We start from the raw sequence: 21,281 nt of genomic DNA, 5'->3' as shown, positions 1-21,281 counted from the left end.
GTCCTGCCCAAAGAAGGCAGCAGTTTATCTCTGCAAGAACCAAGCAGGCCTTTAATGTTTGAGGGTTGGCTCTGTCTCCTCAGCTTAGATGTAAAGATTCTGTTTATCAAAGAAGGGATTTCAAATCCCATGTCAAACTGAATTCAACTCTTTGAACATCTTCTAAGCAACATATATGCCTGTCACTAGAAGGCATGCACAATCGCATAGGTATAGCTAAGGAGAACATCAGCTCATTCATGAAAAGCTGTAGCTGACCTCGAGGAAGAGTGTACAGTCATGGACATATTTGTGAAAAGGTTTAGTTTCTTCCCAAGTAGTCTCCTCTTTGCTCCTCGCTCCTCTCCTTGGGTCTTGATCCCTTGGAAAAAGCTCATGTCCGGAATAAATATATGAGAAAAGCTTGGGAGAATCAGAGGTAGTGTTAGAAAGCAGTAAATTCAGCACGAACACTTATACTGCCAAGTTGTATTTATTTGTGTGCGAAGTGAGGACTGCCAGTCCTGGGACTCTGGAGACAGAAAAGGCCTACAGCAATCCCAGGCTTAACAGATGTGCTTCTACAAATGGCATTAATATTCCAAAACTCCAAAACACAAATAGGAACAGGAGGAAGTGCAGGGACTACAATTCCCAGAGCGCTCAGTGAAAAAAAAAAAAAAAAAATGAGGCCGGTGGAGCGGTGTATGCTGGAATGTGTATTTCTGGTAGGGCCGGCTAAGGCCACGCCTACCCCTTCCTGAGGCAGGGACGGTTTCTCGAAAGCAATCGGTAGTTGTAGTTTTGCTAAACCTAGAGCGCTTCAAATTGCAAGCAAGGAGGCCGCGAGGCCTGACGGGATTTGTAGTCGGCGCGAGAGGCGGGCGCGCACGCGCAGCCGGGACCGGGGCGGGGCCGCGGCACTGCGGTGAAAGCCGAGGCAGCGGGCAGACGAGCAGGGGGCGGGCGGACATCTTGGGATCCGGAGAGTGGCCGGGCCGGCAGAGAAGGGGCCTCGGGACACCAGGTGAGCCGGGGATCTGGCCTTATGGCGTGGGGGAGGATGCCGCGGGTCGTCTGCTTCGCCGCCCAGCTTTGTCCTGCCCTGCGCTGAGCTGGCAGAAAGCTGCCCACACCCGGGAGTGGCTTCAGCCTTCAGACCCGGGAGCTGGCTGACGGTGGGGCGGGGGCGCCCGGGGCGAGGTTGCAGGGCTGGCGGGGAGCGGTGCCCTCCACCTGACCCGCCTGGCGCCTCCCATGAGAGGGATACCGCCTGAAATTCTCCCAGAGCAGGAACGCTGCGCAGCGCCCCCTCCCTAGGATAGTGCCAACCCCCTACCCTCCGCGCAAGGACAATTTCCCCGTCTGGTAGGACAGTGACACCCCCTTGTTCCGCCTCCTTGCACTGTGACAGATCTCACACCATGCGGCGCCCCCTCCTCTCAGTTCAGTGACATCCCGCGGCTCTTCTTCCTTAGACCTGTGACGGCCCCCGCGCCCCATGGCACCATCTTTTCCCACGATGTCTCCCCAAGGCGAAAAGCCCACCACCCCCTCATTACTCTGCACCTGAACCCCAAGCAGGCTCTGTCTCCCCAGCTTTCCCTTATTCACTACCGTCAATTTCCCCCTGCTGGTTTTTCCTTCTTAAAGCCTTGACCTTTTCCATACTGGAAACCCTTACCTTTAGGTGCACTCCACCAGCCCAATTTGCTGCTGTGGGCTCACCTGAGGACGCTGCCTGGCTGTCACTGCCGGTCTTTCCCCTTAACTAAATGTTCCATTCCTGCCCAAGGCCCCACCTCTGGTTCTCGGGTGCCCTTCCCTACCTACCACTCGATATACCTGTGGACTTGGTTCTTTGCCCCAGGCTCTACCTCCATTTTGCATCTCCTCTACCAGCCTGTTTGGGACTGAGGAATGGGATGAGTCCACCACCTTGAGAGGCCGCTCACCCCTCTGGAAGACCTTGACAGCCACAGGAAAAGGCTTTATTTTCCAGTTTAGAAAAGTCTTCTAAAGTACTCCCTGTGAAATTAATACCAGAGCTAATCCAGGAAATCTAAAAGCAAATTAATGCCTTTTCTCAAGCAGTCTAAATTAATTTGACCCAAATAATTTGGATAATTCAGGCATCTTGAAATCCCTGCTTCTTGTTTATAGGCACCCAGGCCAGAAATGAGTTACTTGATGGGCCTGGAATCACGATTTCAGATGGAAGGATTTCTTAATTTTATGAGCCTGCACTACCCCCACCCCCCAGTCCTTACTTTTATTGCATTCCAGAGCTTTTTGAAAGGGGGGTGGTAGTCAGAAATAACTGTAATAAGCAGCTTAGGTGATGGAGGTGCAGTCTGCCAGTACTAGGACCTTCCTCCTTTGCCCTTTGCCTGCTTATTCCACTGCCTGGAAGAGGTTAAGCCACACTCCCGGGTCCACATTAGGGCCTAAGGGCTCCCTTCTCTTCTCCTCACACCCTTTCTTGGAATGTTTGAATTCTGTGAATTTAGAGTGCCGGAAGTTCAGGCCCTGCGACCTTCTCTGAAGGGTAGTGGAGCCCGAGAGACTGGATGCTCTAAAGGTTATGCCTGGGGGCCCCAGGCCTGAACCAACTGGAGTAATTCCTACCGCCATTCCTGCAGCCGCAGGCAGGCAGGCCTTAGTGACTCACTGGCGGGAGCCTGAGAGTCTGCACAGGAGGAGGACGAAAAGGATCATTCCTGAGCTCAGTGCTGGAGAGAGGGGGCGGGGTTGCTGATGCTCAGCCCCAGGAAAGGGAGGGTCAAAATGGCCTTAGAGTCCTGAGCCTAATCTCTCTCAGTTTCTTTCTCCCATCCAGTGTGGAATAAACAGGAACTGGAGCCTAGCTGAGGGGAAGGGCATGTCTGGGAGGGCTGCAGGTCACTTGCTAAAGGGTTGAGTCAGGAAAAAAGCTCCAGTGATCTGCACAGCTCCACAGGGGATGTTGGCAGAGATCCTGAGGTCTTCTTTTACCCCGCCCCCGCCTGTCCTAGGTCTGTTCTCAGAGCAATGGGCCGCGGAGACTGATCTGCCGCCATGATTGGAGGCTTATTCATCTATAATCACAAGGGGGAGGTGCTCATCTCCCGAGTCTACCGAGATGACATCGGGTGAGTCCTCTGGCGGAGCCAGCTGTGCCCCACCACTCCAGCCCCCGAGCCCCAGCATGCAGGATTAGGTCTGTTCTCACCAGAGGCTTGACTTGGACCACCCTGACCCCTGGCTGCACCCTGGAAGCTCCGCTAGTGTAGCCTGGCTCCCATTAGGTCTGGTGGTATTCGCCCGGCAGCCAGCCTGCTGGCCCCTAGGTGGGACCCGTGGAATGGCATGGTCCCACAGCTTTAGGAACGCCTGCCCTTCCTGCATCCTGTTTCTCTATACAGGCCTGGTTGCTGGAGATGAGTGCCTTTGCCCAGGCTGGTGAATTTCTTCTTTGAGGAGAAGGAGAAATATCTCTAGTGGGTGGGGTTAGTGGCCAGGCTGGAGACACTAATCCATCTAAGCCTTGCTCTGAGAAGCCCTTCCCATATCAAGCGCCTTCACTGGATTCTATTGAAAGCCTCTCCAGGCTACCCAATCCTCTCCTGCTCCCTTTCTCAGGAGTCAGGCTGCTGACTCAGCTGTCTTCAGTTCCTCTGGGCCATTCCTGGGGGAGAGGCTGGGAGGGAGCGTGAGGCACTCTCTGGGTCACTAAGAAAGGGCAGGGAGGCCATGCTACCCTCTCTGGTTTATCAGAGTAGACCCAGAGCGGCTCCATATCCTGGGCCTTCACACAGAGCCACAGCCTGCCTTCTCATTCTGCGCCCCCTTGCACACGCTGGACCTATCCTAGCCTCCGAGGCGCAAATGAGATTAGGCTCCTCTGGTTCCTGCTGCCTGTTTTTCTTCCTCAGAGAGCTTGAGATAAAGTCACAGAATGGGCCTGTGGCAGTGCTCCTCATTTGGCTCCCTGGCTGATGGGCTGGCCTGGCCCTTGCGGGTGTTTGTCCATTGGCTGGTGGTGTGGCATGAGCTAGAGCTGCAGCTGTGGCAAGGCCTGGCCTGCCTGAACCTGGCTGGCTACACCCCCCACCCCCACCCCCAGCCCCCCTCCTGCGTTGGATGGACTAGGCAAGCCAAGGCTGGGTCACACGCCACCTTGCCTGTCTTGTCTGCTTCCACCTCACGGTGTGTGCTGCCCTCCCGGTGTGTTGTGTGTCTAACCCTCTCTCTCGTTGCTGTCACTCTCCTCTTCTTGCTGGCGTCATTTCTCTCATCCCATCTCATTGACTGCCGTAGCAATAGGTAAGCGGCCTCTCAAGCTGCTGCCCAGGTACAGGTGGGTGGGGGCCCTGCCCCCATCATTGTTTTCCTGCATCCTTTTTCATTCCCTGAACTTGCTCTGGAGTTGGATCCTGGGCAAGAATGGGTAGCACAGTTCCATGGCCCCTTGGTACTTCCTCCTTTGTGACTTCTGAAGCCATGCTGGCTTTGTCTAACATCTGGAGGAGTCGGCCCTCCCCACTGGTGGGATCACTAGCGGGAGGACTGGAGAAGCAGTGTCTCTTTCTGTCCTGGACCTGGGAGCTTACAGGGAAGCTAGATAAAGCTGGGAAATTAGGGCCAGCCCTGGGAGTCAAGAATATCTGTCTCTAAACCTGATGAACCTCACTTTATTAAGGTTACATCGGCCTTAATAGTTGACTTCCCTATTTCTTGTGGCCTTTAGACACTAGCCCAGCTCAGGCACTCTTCCCATGCCTCCACAGGGAGTCATAAGAAGGGAACCACCCCAGTGGTTCGGCTTTCTTTAGATTGTGTCAGACTTCTGCAGAAAGGTGGGTGGAGCTGTTAGCAGCTGTGGTTGATCCTTGTGGGGTAAGGTTCGCCTGGGTGCTGAGCAGGCCCTGTGCACCCTTTTCCCTCAGGAGGAACGCAGTGGATGCCTTTCGGGTCAATGTTATCCATGCCCGGCAGCAGGTGCGCAGCCCCGTCACCAACATTGCTCGCACCAGCTTCTTCCATGTTAAGCGGTCTAACATTTGGCTGGCAGCAGTCACCAAGCAGAATGTCAACGCTGCCATGGTCTTCGAATTCCTCTATAAGATGTGTGACGTGATGGCTGCCTACTTTGGCAAGATCAGCGAGGAAAACATCAAGAACAATTTTGTACTCATATATGAGCTGCTGGATGGTGAGGCTGGTGGGCTGGCAGGGCAGGGGGCCTAGGGTGGGAAAGAACCAGGCTGGGCCTGGCCTGAAAGTGGGTGTAGGTCCGAGGCTCTGGTACACTCTGAACTTTCTTTCCTGAGTATCTGGGCTCTTGGACTAGGATCTCTATGCCCCTCAGAAGGCCAGTTCACATCCAAACCTAAAGGCTGGTCTGAAGTAGAACACAGAAATAGGCCAGCAGGTGTGGAGGGGAAGTTTTGGTCTTCCACGGGGCTAGGAACCTGACTCAGGTTTGGTGGTGAGCCTCCTGTATTCATCCTCTTTCCTTTGTGGCTTGGACCTTACTTCACTGACTGTCCACCCGGTTTTCCATCTCAGCAGCTGCTTCAGACCCTGGGGGAGACTGAGATACTACAAGCCCCTGGGGGTGCACTGTTATCTCTGTTTCTCTGTAGAGTGTGATCTAAGGGAAGGTGAATCCTTCCACCTTCCCATTGTCTATTTTCTGGAGAAAACAGCTCAAAGCTTCTTGATTTGCCACCCATTGGCCATGTGACTCTTCTATTGATTTCTTTTTTTTTTTTTTTTTTTTGAGACAGGGTCTTACTGTTGTCGCCTATGCTGAGTGCAGTGGTGTAATCGCAGCTCACTGAAGCCTTGACCTCCCAGGCTCAAGCAATCCTCCAGCCTTAGCCTCCTGAGTAGCTGGGACCACAGGCACATGCCACCATGCTTGGCTCATTTTTACTATTTTTTGTAGAGCTGGGTCTCACTATGTTGCCCAGGCTGGTCTTGAACTCCTGGGCTGAAGTGATTCTCCCACCTTGGCCTCCCAAAGTGTTGGGATTATAGGCATAAGCCACTGCGCCTGGCCTTGATTTCTCTATTTGAAAAAATCAAACATTTGAATTGTTTTCCTGTAAAGCACAAATCACAGAATAAATGCTACAAAGCTAGAAGACTTTGTTGCAGATGATCCCACATGGTCTTTGGGAGCTGTGCCAGTCAGACATGTGTAGGCCCAACTAGGGACTGGAATGAGAAGGTTTGTTCAGGGGCTGATGGTTCCCTTCTTTTTCAGAGATTTTAGACTTTGGCTATCCACAGAATTCCGAGACAGGCGCGCTGAAAACCTTCATCACGCAGCAGGGCATCAAGAGTCAGGTACTTGAATTGTGCAGACTATAGTCAGGGTGCAGGCCAATCTCCCTTCATCTCAGCTGGCCCCTGAGCCTTGTCTGAGCTGACTCATAAGCCCTCCCATAACAGGAAGTGCTGGCCTGAGCCTCCTGCCATGATTGCAGGCCTATTTTGCTCTATGTGGTCCTCCCACTGCAGGAGCAGCCAATTCAGCATCTCTGTTACCAGGAATACAGCTCAAGCAGTTTCCTTTTGCACTGAGGGTTGGGGGAGGAGGCCTGGTCTTGAGGCCTGGTGTTCCTCAGGAGGAGAGAGCTTGGGCCCTCTCCTATAGGATCCAAGCCTCATAGCTTTCTCCTCCTTTTCTGCCTCCCTTGCTGCTTCATGTGGGCACCTCGTTGGCCCTGCGGCCTCCAGCATCAGGTAAGCCCTTCCCTTAGCTTCTGCCCTTGCAGCTTTGCTTTGTTTCTCCAGGCCCTGCCCTTTGGGGCTTATAGGGGAAAATGGATTAAGGTGGGGACTAGAAGGGATGGGGAATGAGGGTGGAGTGGGGATAGAGACAGGATGATTAAAGGGAGAGGGGAGTGAGGCTCTTGCTGTTTGTTTCTGCTCCCATGTAGACAAAAGAAGAGCAGTCACAGATCACCAGCCAGGTGACTGGGCAGATTGGCTGGCGGCGAGAGGGTATCAAGTATCGCCGGAATGAGCTCTTCCTGGATGTGCTGGAGAGTGTGAACCTGCTCATGTCCCCACAAGGTGAGGTCCCTCTCACAACAAAGCTGGAGGGGGCCCAGGGCAGGATCCTGGGCCGGCCTGCCTGCCTGACTCTGCTGCTCCCCATTTATCTGTTCCATCACCAGGGCAGGTGCTGAGTGCCCATGTGTCGGGCCGGGTGGTGATGAAGAGCTACCTGAGTGGCATGCCTGAATGCAAGTTTGGGATGAATGACAAGATTGTTATTGAAAAGCAGGGCAAAGGCACAGCTGATGAAACAAGCAAGAGGTGCCTGAGGCAGGAGAGCTGGTGGGAAAGGGTGTCCCTTGGAGGGCTCGGTGGGGTCTAGTGAACCACAAGTTTCTTCTGGATTTCATTCCCACTGTAATTGCAAACTCTGTTCCTGACGGTAAGCCTGGCTGTTCGCTCTTGACATTGGTGCTAAGAGAGATGAGGGGATTGTCCTCAGAGCAAGCCCCTTTGTTTGGTCCCTAGGACCAAGGCCTCTTCTGTACATACTGACAGCCGCCTCTGCCCAGTGTGCCTGAAACACCCAGGTCCCAAGCAGTAGGGCCCCCAAGAGATGAGTTTACAAGGTTTCCCTCTCATCCCAAGCTCTGGGGCAGACCTCCGAGTCAGAAAGCTGCATTCTAGCAGCTTTTCATAGTCTCTGGTGCCAGCCTGGGGTGGAGTGGTCTCCCAGCGTGACACCTGTCATTCTCCTGTACCAATGAGACCTCCTCTTCTGCCCCTGCTTGCAGTGGGAAGCAATCAATTGCCATTGATGACTGCACCTTCCACCAGTGTGTACGACTCAGCAAGTTTGACTCTGAACGCAGCATCAGCTTTATCCCGCCAGATGGAGAGTTTGAGCTTATGAGGTGCCATTGGGGTGTGAGGAGGCAGCCAGTGCTGCTGGCAGATTGGGGAGAGGAAGTGGGTCAGCTCTTTGGTAACCTTGCTTCCCATCCCTTAAGGTATCGCACAACCAAGGACATCATCCTTCCCTTCCGGGTGATCCCGCTAGTGCGAGAAGTGGGACGCACCAAACTGGAGGTCAAGGTGGTCATCAAGTCCAACTTTAAACCCTCACTCCTGGCTCAGAAGATTGAGGTGAGGACAAGGGGCTCGGGGAGGAGGAAGAACTTGTCCCTAGGAATAAAGGCAGCTGATGTCACAGCTTGACAGAGCTCCCTGACAGGTGTGTCACTTCTAGGTGAGGATCCCAACCCCACTGAACACAAGTGGGGTGCAGGTGATCTGCATGAAGGGAAAGGCCAAGTACAAGGCCAGCGAGAATGCCATCGTGTGGAAGTGAGTCTTTCCTTCATTAGGCCACAGCAGGTTCAAGATCCCAGTGTACCCTCTTGTTTTCACCTTTGATCCTTCTGAATGAGGGGTGGGGGAGTGTGCCTCTTTGCTTTTCTAGGAGCCTCTGCTTGTACTGTCAGCCTTTATGCCTCCATGTGAGTATGTACACGCCTGCATTTGGGTTCATGCACGTGCTTATTTTTTAAGATGCTTTGGCATTTCCCTGCTTGCCTTTGTAATGTATCTGTGAAGCTGACAAATCAAAGATAGCATGCCCAAGTGTCTAGGCAGAAACTGCATCCTGTTGTCCTAAAGAAGTAGACCCAAGCTTCCATAGCAAGTGGTTAGCAGGGTCCTGACCACTTCTTGTTCTGGCACCTCCTGCAAGCTCCTGGGCGTGCTCCTTTCTTAAAATGGGCAACTGCCCTTGAAACTTCTCCAAGCTACAATGGGCTGCCCGTTGTCCCTGTGTTCCTAGGATCAAGCGCATGGCAGGCATGAAGGAATCGCAGATCAGCGCAGAGATTGAGCTTCTGCCTACCAACGACAAGAAGAAATGGGCTCGACCCCCCATTTCCATGAACTTTGAGGTATGGCAGAGGAGGGGCCTAGAGTCATGCCAGGGTATGCTGGAAAAGCTCTTAGAGATCATTCCGATAAACCGCTGCACCTTAGAGGTGAGGAAACTGAGGCCTAGAAAGAAGAACTGGCTTTAATTCATAGATCCATTCTTCCCCTTTCAAGCCTCTTAGTAGAAGTTACTATTCATAGTGAGGCAAATCTTTCACTTCTCTTAGCTTGTCCTAACACAGTTCTTTCGAAAAACTTAGATTGTTTAAATGCCAGGTAAGACACAAAGTTTACTTACAGACAGGATAATGGACTGACTTTGCTTTGTGCATGTTAGACATAATTTTCTCCACCTTAATTTTAAGTTCATAATATTGAGCAGGATAAGTATGTTCTAAAGCAGTTCATTGGTTGCTGTCTCCTGCTGATGAAAGGAACTGATTCCGGGTGTCACTGGCAGGGCTTTCTTCTTCAGTCACCTCTTAGAGGGTCCCTCACCACCCCAGCTTCTTTAAGGACCCCAGCCATTCAAACACCTGTAGTAGAGATGAAGTAGAGCAGGGCAACGGGACTTCCCAGAGGAGAGCAGCTGTAAGAGGAAGGCCACATTTCTAACGAGCTGTCCTTGCCCAGGTGCCATTTGCGCCCTCTGGCCTCAAGGTGCGCTACTTGAAGGTATTTGAACCGAAGCTGAACTACAGCGACCATGATGTCATCAAATGGGTGCGCTACATTGGCCGCAGCGGCATTTATGAAACTCGCTGCTAGCTGCCACTAGGCAGCTAGCCCACCTCCCCACCCAACCCTCTTCAACAGGTCCAGGTGCCGCTCCCTCTCCCACCACACATCAGTGTCTCCTCCCTCCTGCTTTGCTGCCTTCCCTTTGCACCAGCCCCTGAGTCTAGGTCTGGGCCAAGCACATTGCAAGTGGGACTGGTGGAGTAGCCCCTGGGCTCCCTGGACAGGGAAGTTCTGAGGCTCCTGCTCTCCCCTCCACCTGTCTGTCCTGGCCTAGTGCCAGGCTCTGAGTTCTGTGACCAAAGCCAGGTGGGTTCCCTTTCCTTCCCACGCCTGTGGCCGCACCTCTGGAGTGGGAGGGTCAGTTGCACCCCTCACCTCAGAGCTCTCCCAAAGGCCAGTAACGGATCCCCAGCCCTCAGTCCCTACTCTGCTTTGGGATAGTGTGAGCTTCATTTTGTACACGTGTGACTTCGTCCAGTTATAAACCCAATAAACTCTGTAGAGTGGAGTTGCTGGCTAAGTGTTGATGTGGGAGCTACCTGGGGAGGGAACTGGTGTTGCTCTCCCCGCAGTTTTCTGTTCTGAATACTCTAAAGGCTCTTTCCTTGTCTTGTCCCAGTTAGGCGTCTCCTGGGCCATCCAAGCCCCTATCCTTGTGGGTTTTGGGCCCAGGTTTCCTGGCTCCTCTAAGAAAGCCTCAAGGGCAAGCAGCCTCAGCGGGCCCCAGTACCCTGGGGGTAGATCTTTCCCTAGCTCTTTTTTATTCCCCCTGGTCCTCGGACTCCTAGGCTCAAGAGATCTTAGCCTAGGATCCAGAGGCTGCCTCAGCCTCTGGAGTAGCTGGGATTACAAGCACGCGCCACCACAGCACCCAGTTCTTTCTCTAATTCTTAGGCAGATGTTTTCTAATTAGATTAGGTATAGATTAAGTGAAGTTTACATTTGGTCTTATAGCCATCCTAAGAAATTGACCTTTTAATTCCATCATTTACCCAGGCTTCCCAAATCTTGCTGAGTGGGTGGTAGGAGGAAAGATTTGCAAGCAGAATAATATAATGGACTGGGTGCAGTGGCTGACACTGTAACCCCAGCGCTTTGGGAGGCCGAGGTGGGTGGATCACCTGAGGTCAGGAATTCGCGACCAGCCTGACCAACATGGAGAAACCCTGTCTGTACTAAAATTACAAAATGAGTTGGGCATGGTGGTGCATGTCTGTAATCCCAGCTGTTCAGGAGGCTGAGGCAGGAGAATGGCTTGAACCCAGGAGGTGGAGGTTGCAGTGAGCCAAGATCGCGCCATTGCATTCCAGCCTGGGCAACAAGAGTGAAACTCCGTCTCAAATAAAAAAAAAAATATATATATATATATAATGCATCTCCATGTCTCATCACCCAACTTCAACTATGATCAATGTGTGACCTGTTCCTTAATATCACATCCAATCTGTGTTCACTAACCAGGTGTCTTACCAAATTTTTCCAGACAAGGTTCATTGTGGTTGGTTAATGCTTCTCAAATTTTAAAAATCGATGTTTCCCTTCAGGTCTTGCAATTTTGTCGAAGAAACCAGAGTTCTGTAGTTTCCCCCATCAGAATTTGCCTGTTGTCCCTAAGAAGTCACTTAACATATTCCTCTTTACCTGTATTTCCTGTAAAATGATTCAGTATCCGGATTGACTCCTCATGATGGCAGTGTTTAATCCAAAGGGGTGAATGGGTAATATAGTTTTCGGTGCCACTTTTAGAGAACCATCGGAGGAATATTTACGATTTAAATGTAAAGCAGTAGCGTCATTTTGGAGGAGGAGGAAATTCCTAACTTCCTGAGGGAATCGGTGAAAGGAAATAGCCTTTTACTGGCATTTACTGAGTGCGGAGAAGTCTGCTTTGGGTGTATGTAGGGAATAATTTATACAGGCCACATTGTCCTGGTTTTCTTGCCCTTTGGCGGTGGATTTGGTCGTGCCCTGGGGTGGTGGAAGAACGGAATTGGCTTAATTCACAAAGGTCGGCTGAATTATACAGTGTGAAGAGGCAAGTCGCGGCGGGGAGGCGGGTGCCGCTGGCAACCAGGCTGAGGAGCCCGTAGGGTCTGGGGACCCGCGAAAGCAAAGCACTGAGCAGGGGGCTTCTGAGAGGGACCGGGGTGAGTCAGCAAAGCTCTGGGCGGGCTCCAAAATGGACCTGGCTGGGTGCGCAGCAGCAGCAGACGCGCCTCGAGGGAGCGCATAAAACCTGGCAAAGCCAAAATACTTTATCAGCCGCTTGCCTCTTGGGAGGCTCCCATCCGCCAGACCACCGGTGCCTCGCGGCCCTGATAAAACTTGAGCTCCACCCCACCCCTCGCTCCGGGAACTCCACCTCCCAGAAGGCAGCAAGAACCGCACAGGGGGCTAATCTTTCAGCGGAAAAGGCGTCGCGCACGCGCAGAGAGAGCTGCTCCGGCGCAGACTCGGCGCTTCTCCTCAAGTCCCCGCTCGCCCCGCCCACCGGGCTTCGCGCACTCCGCTCCTTTCTTGCGTCACCGCTACGCATGCGCCTTGCAAGGAAGGGCGAGATTTCGGGGGCAGGGCGGGGGGCGGGCCTAGGCCGGGGTCTCACAGCGACTGCGCGGACGGGCTCCTGACTGGAACATGGCGACTTGCGCCGAAATCCTGCGGAGCGAGTTCCCCGAAATTGACGGACAAGTCTTCGACTACGTGACGGGTAAGCGGAAGTGAATCGGCCGGCTGGGGAGACCGAAGTGGAGGCTGGGGGAAAGTCTAAGCGAGCGTCGTGCCTGGGACTGTTGCCAGGCCTCTCCTCTGCATGACCTCTTGTCCCGGGGGCCGATTGGGTCTGGAGCCTGGAGTGGGGCCTCTGTCTGGGGACTGAAGCTGCTTGTGTGTCCACCCTACCCGATACCTTCCTCGTTCTACCACGCCCTGCCCAGGCGTCTTGCACAGCGGCAGCGCGGACTTCGAGTCTGTGGATGACCTGGTGGAAGCTGTGGGGGAACTATTGCAAGAGGTGTCCGGGGACAGCAAGGATGACGCGGGCATCAGGGCCGTGTGCCAGCGCATGTACAACACTCTGCGCCTGTATGTGCCAGGGAGTAGGGGTTGATGGGGGCGAAAGGGCGGCGAACGGTCCGGAGACAAGAGGTGGGGGAAGAAGATCTGATGGCCCATAGAGCTTTTCCTTCAACTCCTAACTGCGCTTTCTATCCCTACCCACATAGGGCTGAGCCACAGAGCCAGGGAAATAGCCAGGTGCTACTGGACGCTCCCATCCAGTTGTCAAAGATAACAGAGAACTACGGTGAGAGTGAGGGGAGGTTGAACTAACTGCCCTCCTGTCCTTTTCTGCGCCCCCAACCATCTGCTCCCTGCAGCTTAGGGCTCCTACGTCTTTTCCACAGGACAGGGTTGTAGGAGCTAGTTGATGTCTTCACAGAGGGCAAAAGAGCCCATGATGGGGATGGGGAGGAGGTTGGAGGATTCTTCCAGCTCTTGGGTATGGTAGGAAGCATAAGAACCTGGAGCTGGACACACTTGCTTTCACCCCCAATTTTGCAACTTATTAACCAGCTGCATGATCTTGTAAGAGTTGGTTATCTGTCCCCAGCCTCGTCTATGCCTCTTTATCCTTTTATGTGAGTTTTTTGTTTGTGTGTTTGTGTTTGTTTTGTTTTGTTTTAGTGCAGGGAAGATAATAGCCATCTATCTGCAGGATTATAAGGCTTTATAGAAAACGTCTGTGTCTGTGCTTGGTTCATATTAGTCACTCAAAGTGTTAGTTTCCCTTCCCTCAGGGAGAAGGTGACTGCTTTTCTTATCGCTTACAGACTGTGGAACCAAACTTCCAGGACTGCTAAAGAGGGAACAGTCCTCGGTGAGGAGGAGGAAGCAAGGGAGGGGACTGTGTCTGTGATGGGGTTGGGAGTTGACTGTCTAATTGGAGTATCTTTTGGGGGGATTTCTGACTATGTCTCCCTGAGCCTTTGAGTCTGTTCATCATGGGTAAGTTAAGAGGGTTTACTCGAGATGTTCTCTCTTGGGGTTCCTTTCTGAGCCTACACCCTAGAGTGAAGTAGATGTGTTTGGACCCTTAGACAGTGAATGCAAAGAAGTTGGAGAAGGCCGAGGCTCGACTTAAGGCAAAACAGGAGAAGCGCTCAGAGAAGGACACGCTCAAGACCAGCAACCCTCTGTGAGTGGGGGAAGCATGGCCCAGAAGAGAGCGGAGCAGTTTTTGCCTGGACAGAAGGTGGTGGGGAGCATTAAGAGCTGTCTATTTCTCCCTTTAAAGAGTCTTAGAAGAGGCATCAGCCAGCCAGGCAGGCAGCAGAAAGGAGAGTCGGTTGGAATCATCTGGCAAGAACAAATCCTATGATGTGCGAATTGAGAACTTTGATGTGTCTTTTGGCGATAGGTGAGGGGATAGTGGTGGCAGGGGTTGGCTTTCTTTTTCTAATTAGAGGAGAATTTGGAGAGATGAAATGGGGCTACAAACAATGTGAGGTTTGTTATTAAACTTGCTGTGCACCTATTTCTAGAGCATCTTTGGTCTCCTTTCTCCACTCCTGCAGAGTATTGCTGGCTGGAGCAGATGTGAACCTGGCATGGGGCCGCCGTTACGGGCTGGTGGGGCGGAATGGGTTGGGGAAGACAACATTACTGAAGATGCTAGCCACCCGGAGTCTGCGGGTTCCAGCCCACATTTCCCTGCTGCACGTTGAGCAAGAGGTTGCTGGAGATGACACTCCTGCCCTGCAGAGTGTGCTGGAGAGTGACAGTGTGCGAGAGGATTTGCTACAGCGGGAGCGGGAGCTCAGTGCCCAGATTGCTGCTGGCAGGTGAGGGCTTCCGGCTGGGGAGCAACCAGCAGCTGCTGTCCCTCACAGAGTGCCTGCCCTCCTGGAACAATCCATAATTTGCATGTCCATCCTAGTAATCAGCAGAGCTTAGAACTTGGCGCTCTGGGACTCAAAAGCCCTTGTTCTTTCCACAGTGCCCATTTCCATAGTGCCCAAGGTAATGAGCACTGTGCAAACCCTGTATTCTCTTCCTCTTCCAGCCACAAGGTAGCCAATGGCCTTCTTTCCAATGGTATAAGGTGCAGGACATCCTCCTAGACTGCCCCCACTTAGGCCAATTGCTGTTTCTCCTCCCTCCAGGGCAGAAGGCTCTGAAGCTGCAGAGCTGGCAGAAATCTATGCCAAGCTGGAGGAGATTGAGGCTGACAAGGCACCTGCTAGGTATTTAAAGCTCCCCCTCCCTCCTTCAGATTTCCTTTCCCTTCTGTGGACTGTTCCAACTGAGTTCTTCAATTTCTTCTCTACTAGGGCGTCAGTCATTCTCGCTGGGCTTGGCTTTACCCCTAAAATGCAGCAGCAACCCACCCGGTGAGTGACCCTTGCCATTCTTGGCTTTGAACCCTGTTGTCTCAGCCGCTTCCTGCCCTGATGAACACCCACCCCTAATGTGGCTCCATCATTCTTTAGGGAGTTCTCAGGTGGCTGGAGGATGAGACTGGCCCTGGCCCGGGCCCTATTTGCTAGGTGAGTTTTCTGGGCCAGTGTATGAAGCCCTATGGAAGATTGGTCTTAGCTCTTGGGAGGTGGCATGAGTTGCTGACCTAAAATCTCATGCGGTGTATTCTTTTTCATAGGCCAGATCTTCTGCTGTTAGATGGTGAGTTTGAAATGGGGTACCCTGACTTTAGAATGGACGGGGGTGGTAGCATCCAAGTTCCTAGTTCTCCAGCCCTTCAATCCCAAGTGTGTCCTCCCCTCCTTCTCCAGAACCTACAAACATGCTGGATGTCAGGGCCATACTGTGGCTGGAGAATTACCTGCAGGTGAGTGCCTGTGGGTGCTGGAGTGGGTTGGGGAAAGTCGGCCTCCAAGATACCTGGGGGCCTGAGAACTGACTGCCCTCCCAAACTGGGCCTGCTGTCCTGTGACCCCTCAGACGTGGCCCTCCACAATCCTAGTCGTCTCCCACGACCGCAACTTCTTGAATGCCATCGCCACGGACATCATCCACCTGCACAGCCAGCGGCTAGATGGTTACCGGGGAGACTTTGAGACCTTCATCAAGAGTAAGCAGGAGCGGCTGCTCAACCAGCAGCGTGAATACGAAGCACAGCAGCAGTATCGCCAGCACATCCAGGTGTGGGGCCTGGCAGGGCTGGGGGTCCCATCCCAGGGGTTCTAGAGTGGGGGATGTGGGGGAGTTTGACCAATGCCTGCACTCTTCCACCTGCAGGTTTTCATTGACCGGTTTCGCTACAATGCCAACAGGGCCTCTCAAGTGCAGAGTAAACTCAAGATGCTGGAGAAGCTGTGAGTACAGCATCCTTGGCCAGGCCTTGACTCCTGTTCTCTCGGTCTCCTTCCTCATTTGCAGGCCACCCTTGCCGTACCATTCCAGGTCTCCCCTTCGCTAGAAGCCACCTGTGACTTCCTCCTCTGCTGGGAGGCAGAGTATTCCACATTGTTCTTGGAAGGCTAATCTTGACTAGCACATGGCAACCACTAATTTACTTCCTGTTTCTGCTTCTATGTATCTGCTTATTCTGGGCGTTTCATATAAATGGAATCATACAGTATGTGACCTTTGTGCCTGGCGTCTTTCACCTGGCATCATGTGTGAGGCTCATCCATGTTGTAGCGCGTGTCAGAGCTTCATTTCTTTTCGTGGCTGGATAATATTCTATTGTATGGATATACAGCATTTTGTTTATTGAGTCATTAGGGGACATTTGGGTTGTTTCCATTTTGGTTATTATGAGTAATGTTGCTGTGAACACTGGTGTACAAATTTTTGTGTGGTCATATGTTTTCAGCTTGCTTGGGTGCATACCTAGGGGCAGAATTGCTGGGTTACATGGTAACTCCACATTAATGTTTTGAGGAACTGTCAAACTGTTTTCTAAAGCAGCAACATCATTTTACATTCCTACCAACAAGGAATGAGAGTTCCGATTTCTCCACGTCTTTGGCAACACTGTTGTTGACTGTTTGTTTTTTTAGTTTTAGCCATCCTAGTGGCTGTGAAGTGATAGCTCATTGTGGTTTTGATTTGCATTTCCTTAATAACCAATGACAGTGTGCACTGGGAGTTTAACGTTGAAGTGCCCTTTCTATAAGTGCTGGCAGGAAGCTTAAAATCATAAGGCTTAGATGTTTGCAATGTGGAAACATATCACGATATAGTAACTGGGGGTAAAAAGTCACAAAAAGCCTAATTCTATTTTTTAGCATTCAGTAAATGAGAACAGTGTACTCTAAAGTAATGATACCTGAGTGGTAGGAGTACAAGCCCTTTCTAAGTTTTCTCTGAACATATATTACTTGTGTAGGAAGTTATTTTTTTAAGTCATAAATCTAGTCTACCTGATCTCTTCCCCCAGGCCTGAGCTGAAGCCTGTGGACAAGGAATCAGAGGTCGTAATGAAGTAAGTGCTGGGCCAGTGGGGCTGGTGGGGAATTGCTTGCTTCCAACTGTCCCCACATCCTCACCCCTACCTCCTGCAGATTCCCTGATGGGTTTGAGAAGTTCTCGCCGCCAATTCTGCAGCTAGATGAGGTGGATTTCTACTATGATCCGAAGCACGTCATCTTCAGTCGCCTCTCCGTGTCTGCTGATCTCGAGTCTCGCATCTGTGTGGTATGGCTGCTGTTTCTCTGTGCTGTGAGCTGGGAGTCTCCTGTCTCAGTGTGTGGTGTGGATTGGCCCAGATCCTCAAGCTGTAAAGGGATGAGGTCCATGGAACAGGAGAGAGGACCTGGGCTAAGGACTTTGCAGGACTTATACTAGCCGTGTCCTCTGGCTGCACAGCGCTGCTCTTCAGGGAGGAAGAGCCTGGTATATAGTGTTTTAAAAATACTTAAAGCAGTGCTTTACCTTATTGATCTCAGTTCTGAGTTTTCTAAATCTTGAGACATTGAGGAGACAGCATGGGCTTCAGGGTCAGACTTCGGATCTTGACTATACCATTGCCTAGCTTGGTTACCAAGCAGCTTCCTAATCCTTAAGATGGCGCTGGCATCTACCTGGGATGGTATTGGGAGAAGTAAGTCCCCCCCAGCACTTAGCAAATACTCAAGTATTGCTCCCCTTAGTACATGTATTTTTCTTTTTTTTTTTTTTGAGACAGAGTCCCGCCCTGTTGCCCAGGCTGGATTTCTATGGCACGATCTTGGCTCACTGCAACTTACGCCTCCTGGGTTCGAACAATTCTGCCTCAGCCTCATGAGTAGCTGAGATTACAGGCATCTGCCACCATGCCCAACTTATTTTTTGTATTTTTAGCAGAGACAGCGTTTCACCATGTTGGCCAGGCTGGTCTCAAACTCCTGACCTCAAATGATCTGCTTGCCTCAGCCTCCCAAAGTGCTGGGATTACAGGCGTTCGCCACTGCGCCCGGCTAGAGTCCTTAAAAATATTTTTTTGGTTGTTGAAGGAGTCATTGGGACTGGGGACTGCCTGAGACCCCTTCTAATTTCCTTCCCTTCTGTGTTACACACAGCGGTGCTTTTTTTATTGATACGTAATTATACATGTTTACGGGGTACAGAGTGATATTTCCATACATGTATACAATGTGTAATGTTTGAATCAGGGTAATTAGCATATTCACCTTAAAATTTATCACTTTATGTTGGGAACATTCAAAATCTTCTAGCTTTTTAAAAATGTACAATCAGTCATTGGGAACTGTAGCGTCCCTGCAGTGCTGTAGAACCCTCGAACTTATTCCTCCATTCCTCCTATCTAGCTACAATTTTGTTTTGGTTAACCAACCTCTCCCGATCCCCTCTCTCAATTCCCCTCCTCCCCGCTTACCCTTCCCAGCCTCTAGTAACCAGAACTCTACTCTCTACTTCTATGTGCTAAACATTTTCTAGTGCCCACATATGAGTGAGAACTTACAGTATTTATTTTTCTGGCACACACTGTATGACGTTTTCACGTTTCTTAAGGTTGGAGAGAATGGGGCCGGGAAGTCTACCATGCTGAAGCTGCTTATGGGGGACCTGGCACCTGTTCGGGGCATCAGACACGCTCACAGGTCAGAGGCCCCCCCGCCCATGAGCACACTTGCAGGCACCCATGCTTCCTGCGCTCCTTCATGGCAGTTGCCTTTGTCTGCTTTTCCACCTCGGTTTCTGTCTTCAGGAATCTGAAGATTGGCTATTTCAGCCAGCACCACGTGGAGCAGCTGGACCTGAACATCAGTGCTGTGGAACTGCTGGCACGCAAGTTTCCTGGTGAGTTGGGGATTTGAGTGGGGAAAGAGGGATGAGGCTGACCCCGGCAGCTAGACCTGCCTTGGAGTGAGTGCAGAGCAGCCCTCCCAAGCCTAGATGGAAGGACATGGGGACTTGGAGGTGTGGCTGGAGGGTACAGGGAGGGAGTTGGGCCAAGAAGCCACCTGATCTGGGGAGTCCTTTTCCAGGGCGGCCTGAGGAGGAGTACCGTCACCAGCTGGGTCGGTATGGCATCTCCGGAGAACTGGCTATGCGCCCTGTTGCCAGCTTGTCTGGGGGCCAGAAGAGCCGAGTGGCCTTTGCTCAGATGACTATGCCCTGGTGAGGCCTCATTTTCTAGAGCTCTTTCCCTCCCATTTCCCCTTCTTGCCCAGTAGAAAACTGTATCAGAAGGCTTTATTTTCTCTCACCGCACCCCTTCACTGCCTACCTTCCTGGGTTCTGCCTTCCAGCCCCAACTTCTACATTCTGGATGAACCCACAAACCACCTGGACATGGAGACCATCGAGGCTCTGGGCCGTGCCCTCAACAATTTCAGGGTGAGTGTGCCTTCACCCTGCCCACTCCTCCCCAGGCCTCGGTGCCTCTCGTGTCCCCCTCAGCACCTCCTGCTCTCCTGTCTTTCAGGGTGGCGTGATTCTGGTGTCCCACAATGAACGCTTTATCAGGCTGGTGTGCCGGGAGTTATGGGTGTGCGAAGGAGGCGGCGTCACGCGCGTGGAAGGAGGATTTGACCAGTACCGCGCCCTCCTCCAGGAACAGTTCCGCCGCGAAGGCTTCCTTTAGGGCTACCAGGCTGAGGACTCGCCCAGGACATGGACTGGTCTCTCAGACCCCTGGGCCACCACATAGGCCACCAACTCCAGGCCGTGGACTTCCCCCAACTTGGGGACAGCCTTATTCCCAAATGTCTCTCTCCTTTTGACTGGAGCATCTTCTGCACAACCTTGGGAGCCCATCCAAGGGTTGGTGAGGACTGGTTTCCCGGGGGCCGGGGGTCTGGGGGTACCCTCTGGGGTTATAGGGTTCCCCACTGCCCCAGCTCTGACTGGACCCCAAGTGGCTGCTATGTAAATTAAATGTCTCCCCGCATCTCCTTTGCCTCATGTCTGCTGCTCCCTGGGCAGTGGTTGCCTCCTATTGAGGGCTATGGACTCTCAGATTGGCCTTTTCCTATGGCACTTGTATCACTCACGTGGAGGAAGCAATGGCAGCACCAGCCTTGCCTCTAGAAGAAACATTGTCAAGCTGCTGGGGCATTGAGGTCATCTGCCTGCTGACCTTGGGGTGGGCTGAGCCAGTGGAATGAAGGGCAGTGTATTGGCATCACTGCGGTGCTGTTAGCCCTAGCCTGGGCTCAGCCTCAGCTGAAGGGGTCTTGGGTTCTGCCACCACAGCCCCCACTGATGGGCAGTTGAACTGATTCTGTAACCTGGCCTCACACGTGGCTGGCTCCTTTCTCCAGTGGTATCTGGCTCTGGCTTGCCCTGCTTCTCTGCTCTCTAGACTCAGCGCTGAAGAGAAACTGTCTTTGTCCTCACTTTGCTTAGGTGATTGCATGTTCTTTGTATTTCCTCTAACCATGTAGGAGGGGCCTGGAAATAGGGAATTTAGGACAGGGTCTAACAGGAAGACATAGAATGCTTTGTTTTCAAATTAAGCAATCTTTAAGAGGGGAGAGATGTTGAACAGAGATAGTATCATTTATAAATATTATTTCTTGAGTTAGCCGTTGTATGTAATTGTTAAGCAGAGGACGTTAAAATGGAGACATTTGAGCTGAGCACAGTGGTGCGCACCTGTAGTCCCAGCTATTGCGGAGGCTGAGGTGGGAGGATTGCTTGAACCCAGGAGTTTGAGGCCAGCCTGGGAAACTTAGCGAGACCACTTCTCTCAAAAGAAAAAAATTAAACGGACATACTGCTTTGCTCTCAGTGACAACAAAGGAACCAGTCAGCAGAAAGCACTTGCTGCCTTCATGCAGATTGTAGTCAAAAAGCTCAACCAGGCCAGGAGCAGTGGCTCATGCCTGTAATCCCAACACTTTGGGAGGCCGAGGTGGGTGGGTCACCTGAAGTCAGGAGTTCAAGACCAGCCAGGCCAACATGCGGAGGCCCCGTCTCTACTAAAAATACAAAAATTAGCCGAGTGTGGTGGCACATACCTGTAGTCCCAGCTACTCAGGAGGCTGAGGCAGGGGAATAGCTTGAATCTGGGAGGCAGAGGTTGCAGTGAGCTGAGATCGTGCCATCGCACTCCAGCCTGGGTGACAGAACGAGACTCCGTCTCTTAAGAAAAAAAAAAAAAAAAAAGCTTGACCAGAGAATCTTAACTCTGAGCTGCTGAGGGTAGCATGGTGTGGGTCGCTGGGGAGACAGCCCTGTTTTGGGGG

The 21,281-nt window shown here is 52.1% G+C and overlaps 3 protein-coding genes across 11 annotated transcripts in view; all 3 read left to right on the top strand.

Moving 5' to 3' along the window:
- Positions 1-21,281, top strand: part of EIF2B5 (eukaryotic translation initiation factor 2B subunit epsilon) — a 566,918-nt gene that overhangs the window by 39,478 nt on the left and 506,159 nt on the right. The gene's annotated exons all lie outside the window — the stretch shown is intronic.
- On the top strand, positions 736-10,135 carry AP2M1 (adaptor related protein complex 2 subunit mu 1). 4 transcript variants are annotated; one of them, XM_025375160.1, is made up of 13 exons: positions 904-1,006; positions 2,994-3,110; positions 4,279-4,284; positions 4,908-5,173; positions 6,233-6,315; positions 6,709-6,714; positions 6,912-7,047; positions 7,152-7,293; positions 7,767-7,886; positions 7,983-8,118; positions 8,222-8,319; positions 8,795-8,906; positions 9,520-10,135. In XM_025375160.1, exons 2-13 carry the CDS (start codon positions 3,037-3,039, stop codon positions 9,652-9,654), a joined length of 1,314 nt encoding a protein of 437 aa, XP_025230945.1. In that variant the 5' UTR covers positions 904-1,006; positions 2,994-3,036; the 3' UTR covers positions 9,655-10,135. The 4 variants fall into 4 exon arrangements, with proteins under 4 accessions (XP_025230946.1, XP_025230947.1, XP_025230945.1 ...); XM_025375161.1 differs by lacking the exon at positions 4,279-4,284 and having other exon boundaries at positions 736-1,006; XM_025375163.1 differs by lacking the exons at positions 4,279-4,284; positions 6,709-6,714 and having other exon boundaries at positions 4,908-4,980; positions 5,020-5,173.
- On the top strand, positions 12,077-20,428 carry ABCF3 (ATP binding cassette subfamily F member 3). 6 transcript variants are annotated; one of them, XM_025375156.1, is made up of 22 exons: positions 12,129-12,334; positions 12,561-12,708; positions 12,849-12,928; positions 13,455-13,501; positions 13,722-13,819; positions 13,919-14,041; positions 14,199-14,465; positions 14,687-14,693; positions 14,787-14,867; positions 14,955-15,014; positions 15,114-15,170; positions 15,281-15,303; positions 15,414-15,469; positions 15,583-15,783; positions 15,880-15,956; positions 17,027-17,071; positions 17,151-17,283; positions 18,601-18,689; positions 18,797-18,888; positions 19,077-19,209; positions 19,341-19,428; positions 19,517-20,428. In XM_025375156.1, exons 7-22 carry the CDS (start codon positions 14,366-14,368, stop codon positions 19,673-19,675), a joined length of 1,401 nt encoding a protein of 466 aa, XP_025230941.1. In that variant the 5' UTR covers positions 12,129-12,334; positions 12,561-12,708; positions 12,849-12,928; positions 13,455-13,501; positions 13,722-13,819; positions 13,919-14,041; positions 14,199-14,365; the 3' UTR covers positions 19,676-20,428. The 6 variants fall into 6 exon arrangements, with proteins under 6 accessions (XP_025230937.1, XP_025230941.1, XP_025230938.1 ...); XM_025375152.1 differs by lacking the exon at positions 14,687-14,693 and having other exon boundaries at positions 12,077-12,334; positions 19,517-19,990; XM_025375153.1 differs by lacking the exon at positions 14,687-14,693 and having other exon boundaries at positions 12,561-12,690; positions 19,517-19,983.

The sequence above is a fragment of the Theropithecus gelada genome, chromosome 2 (assembly GCF_003255815.1).
Source record: "Theropithecus gelada isolate Dixy chromosome 2, Tgel_1.0, whole genome shotgun sequence".
NCBI classification, from domain to species: Eukaryota; Metazoa; Chordata; class Mammalia; order Primates; family Cercopithecidae; genus Theropithecus; species Theropithecus gelada.
The sequence above is the reverse complement of the archived record's forward strand: the minus strand, read 5'-3'. Positions and strand labels throughout refer to the sequence as shown.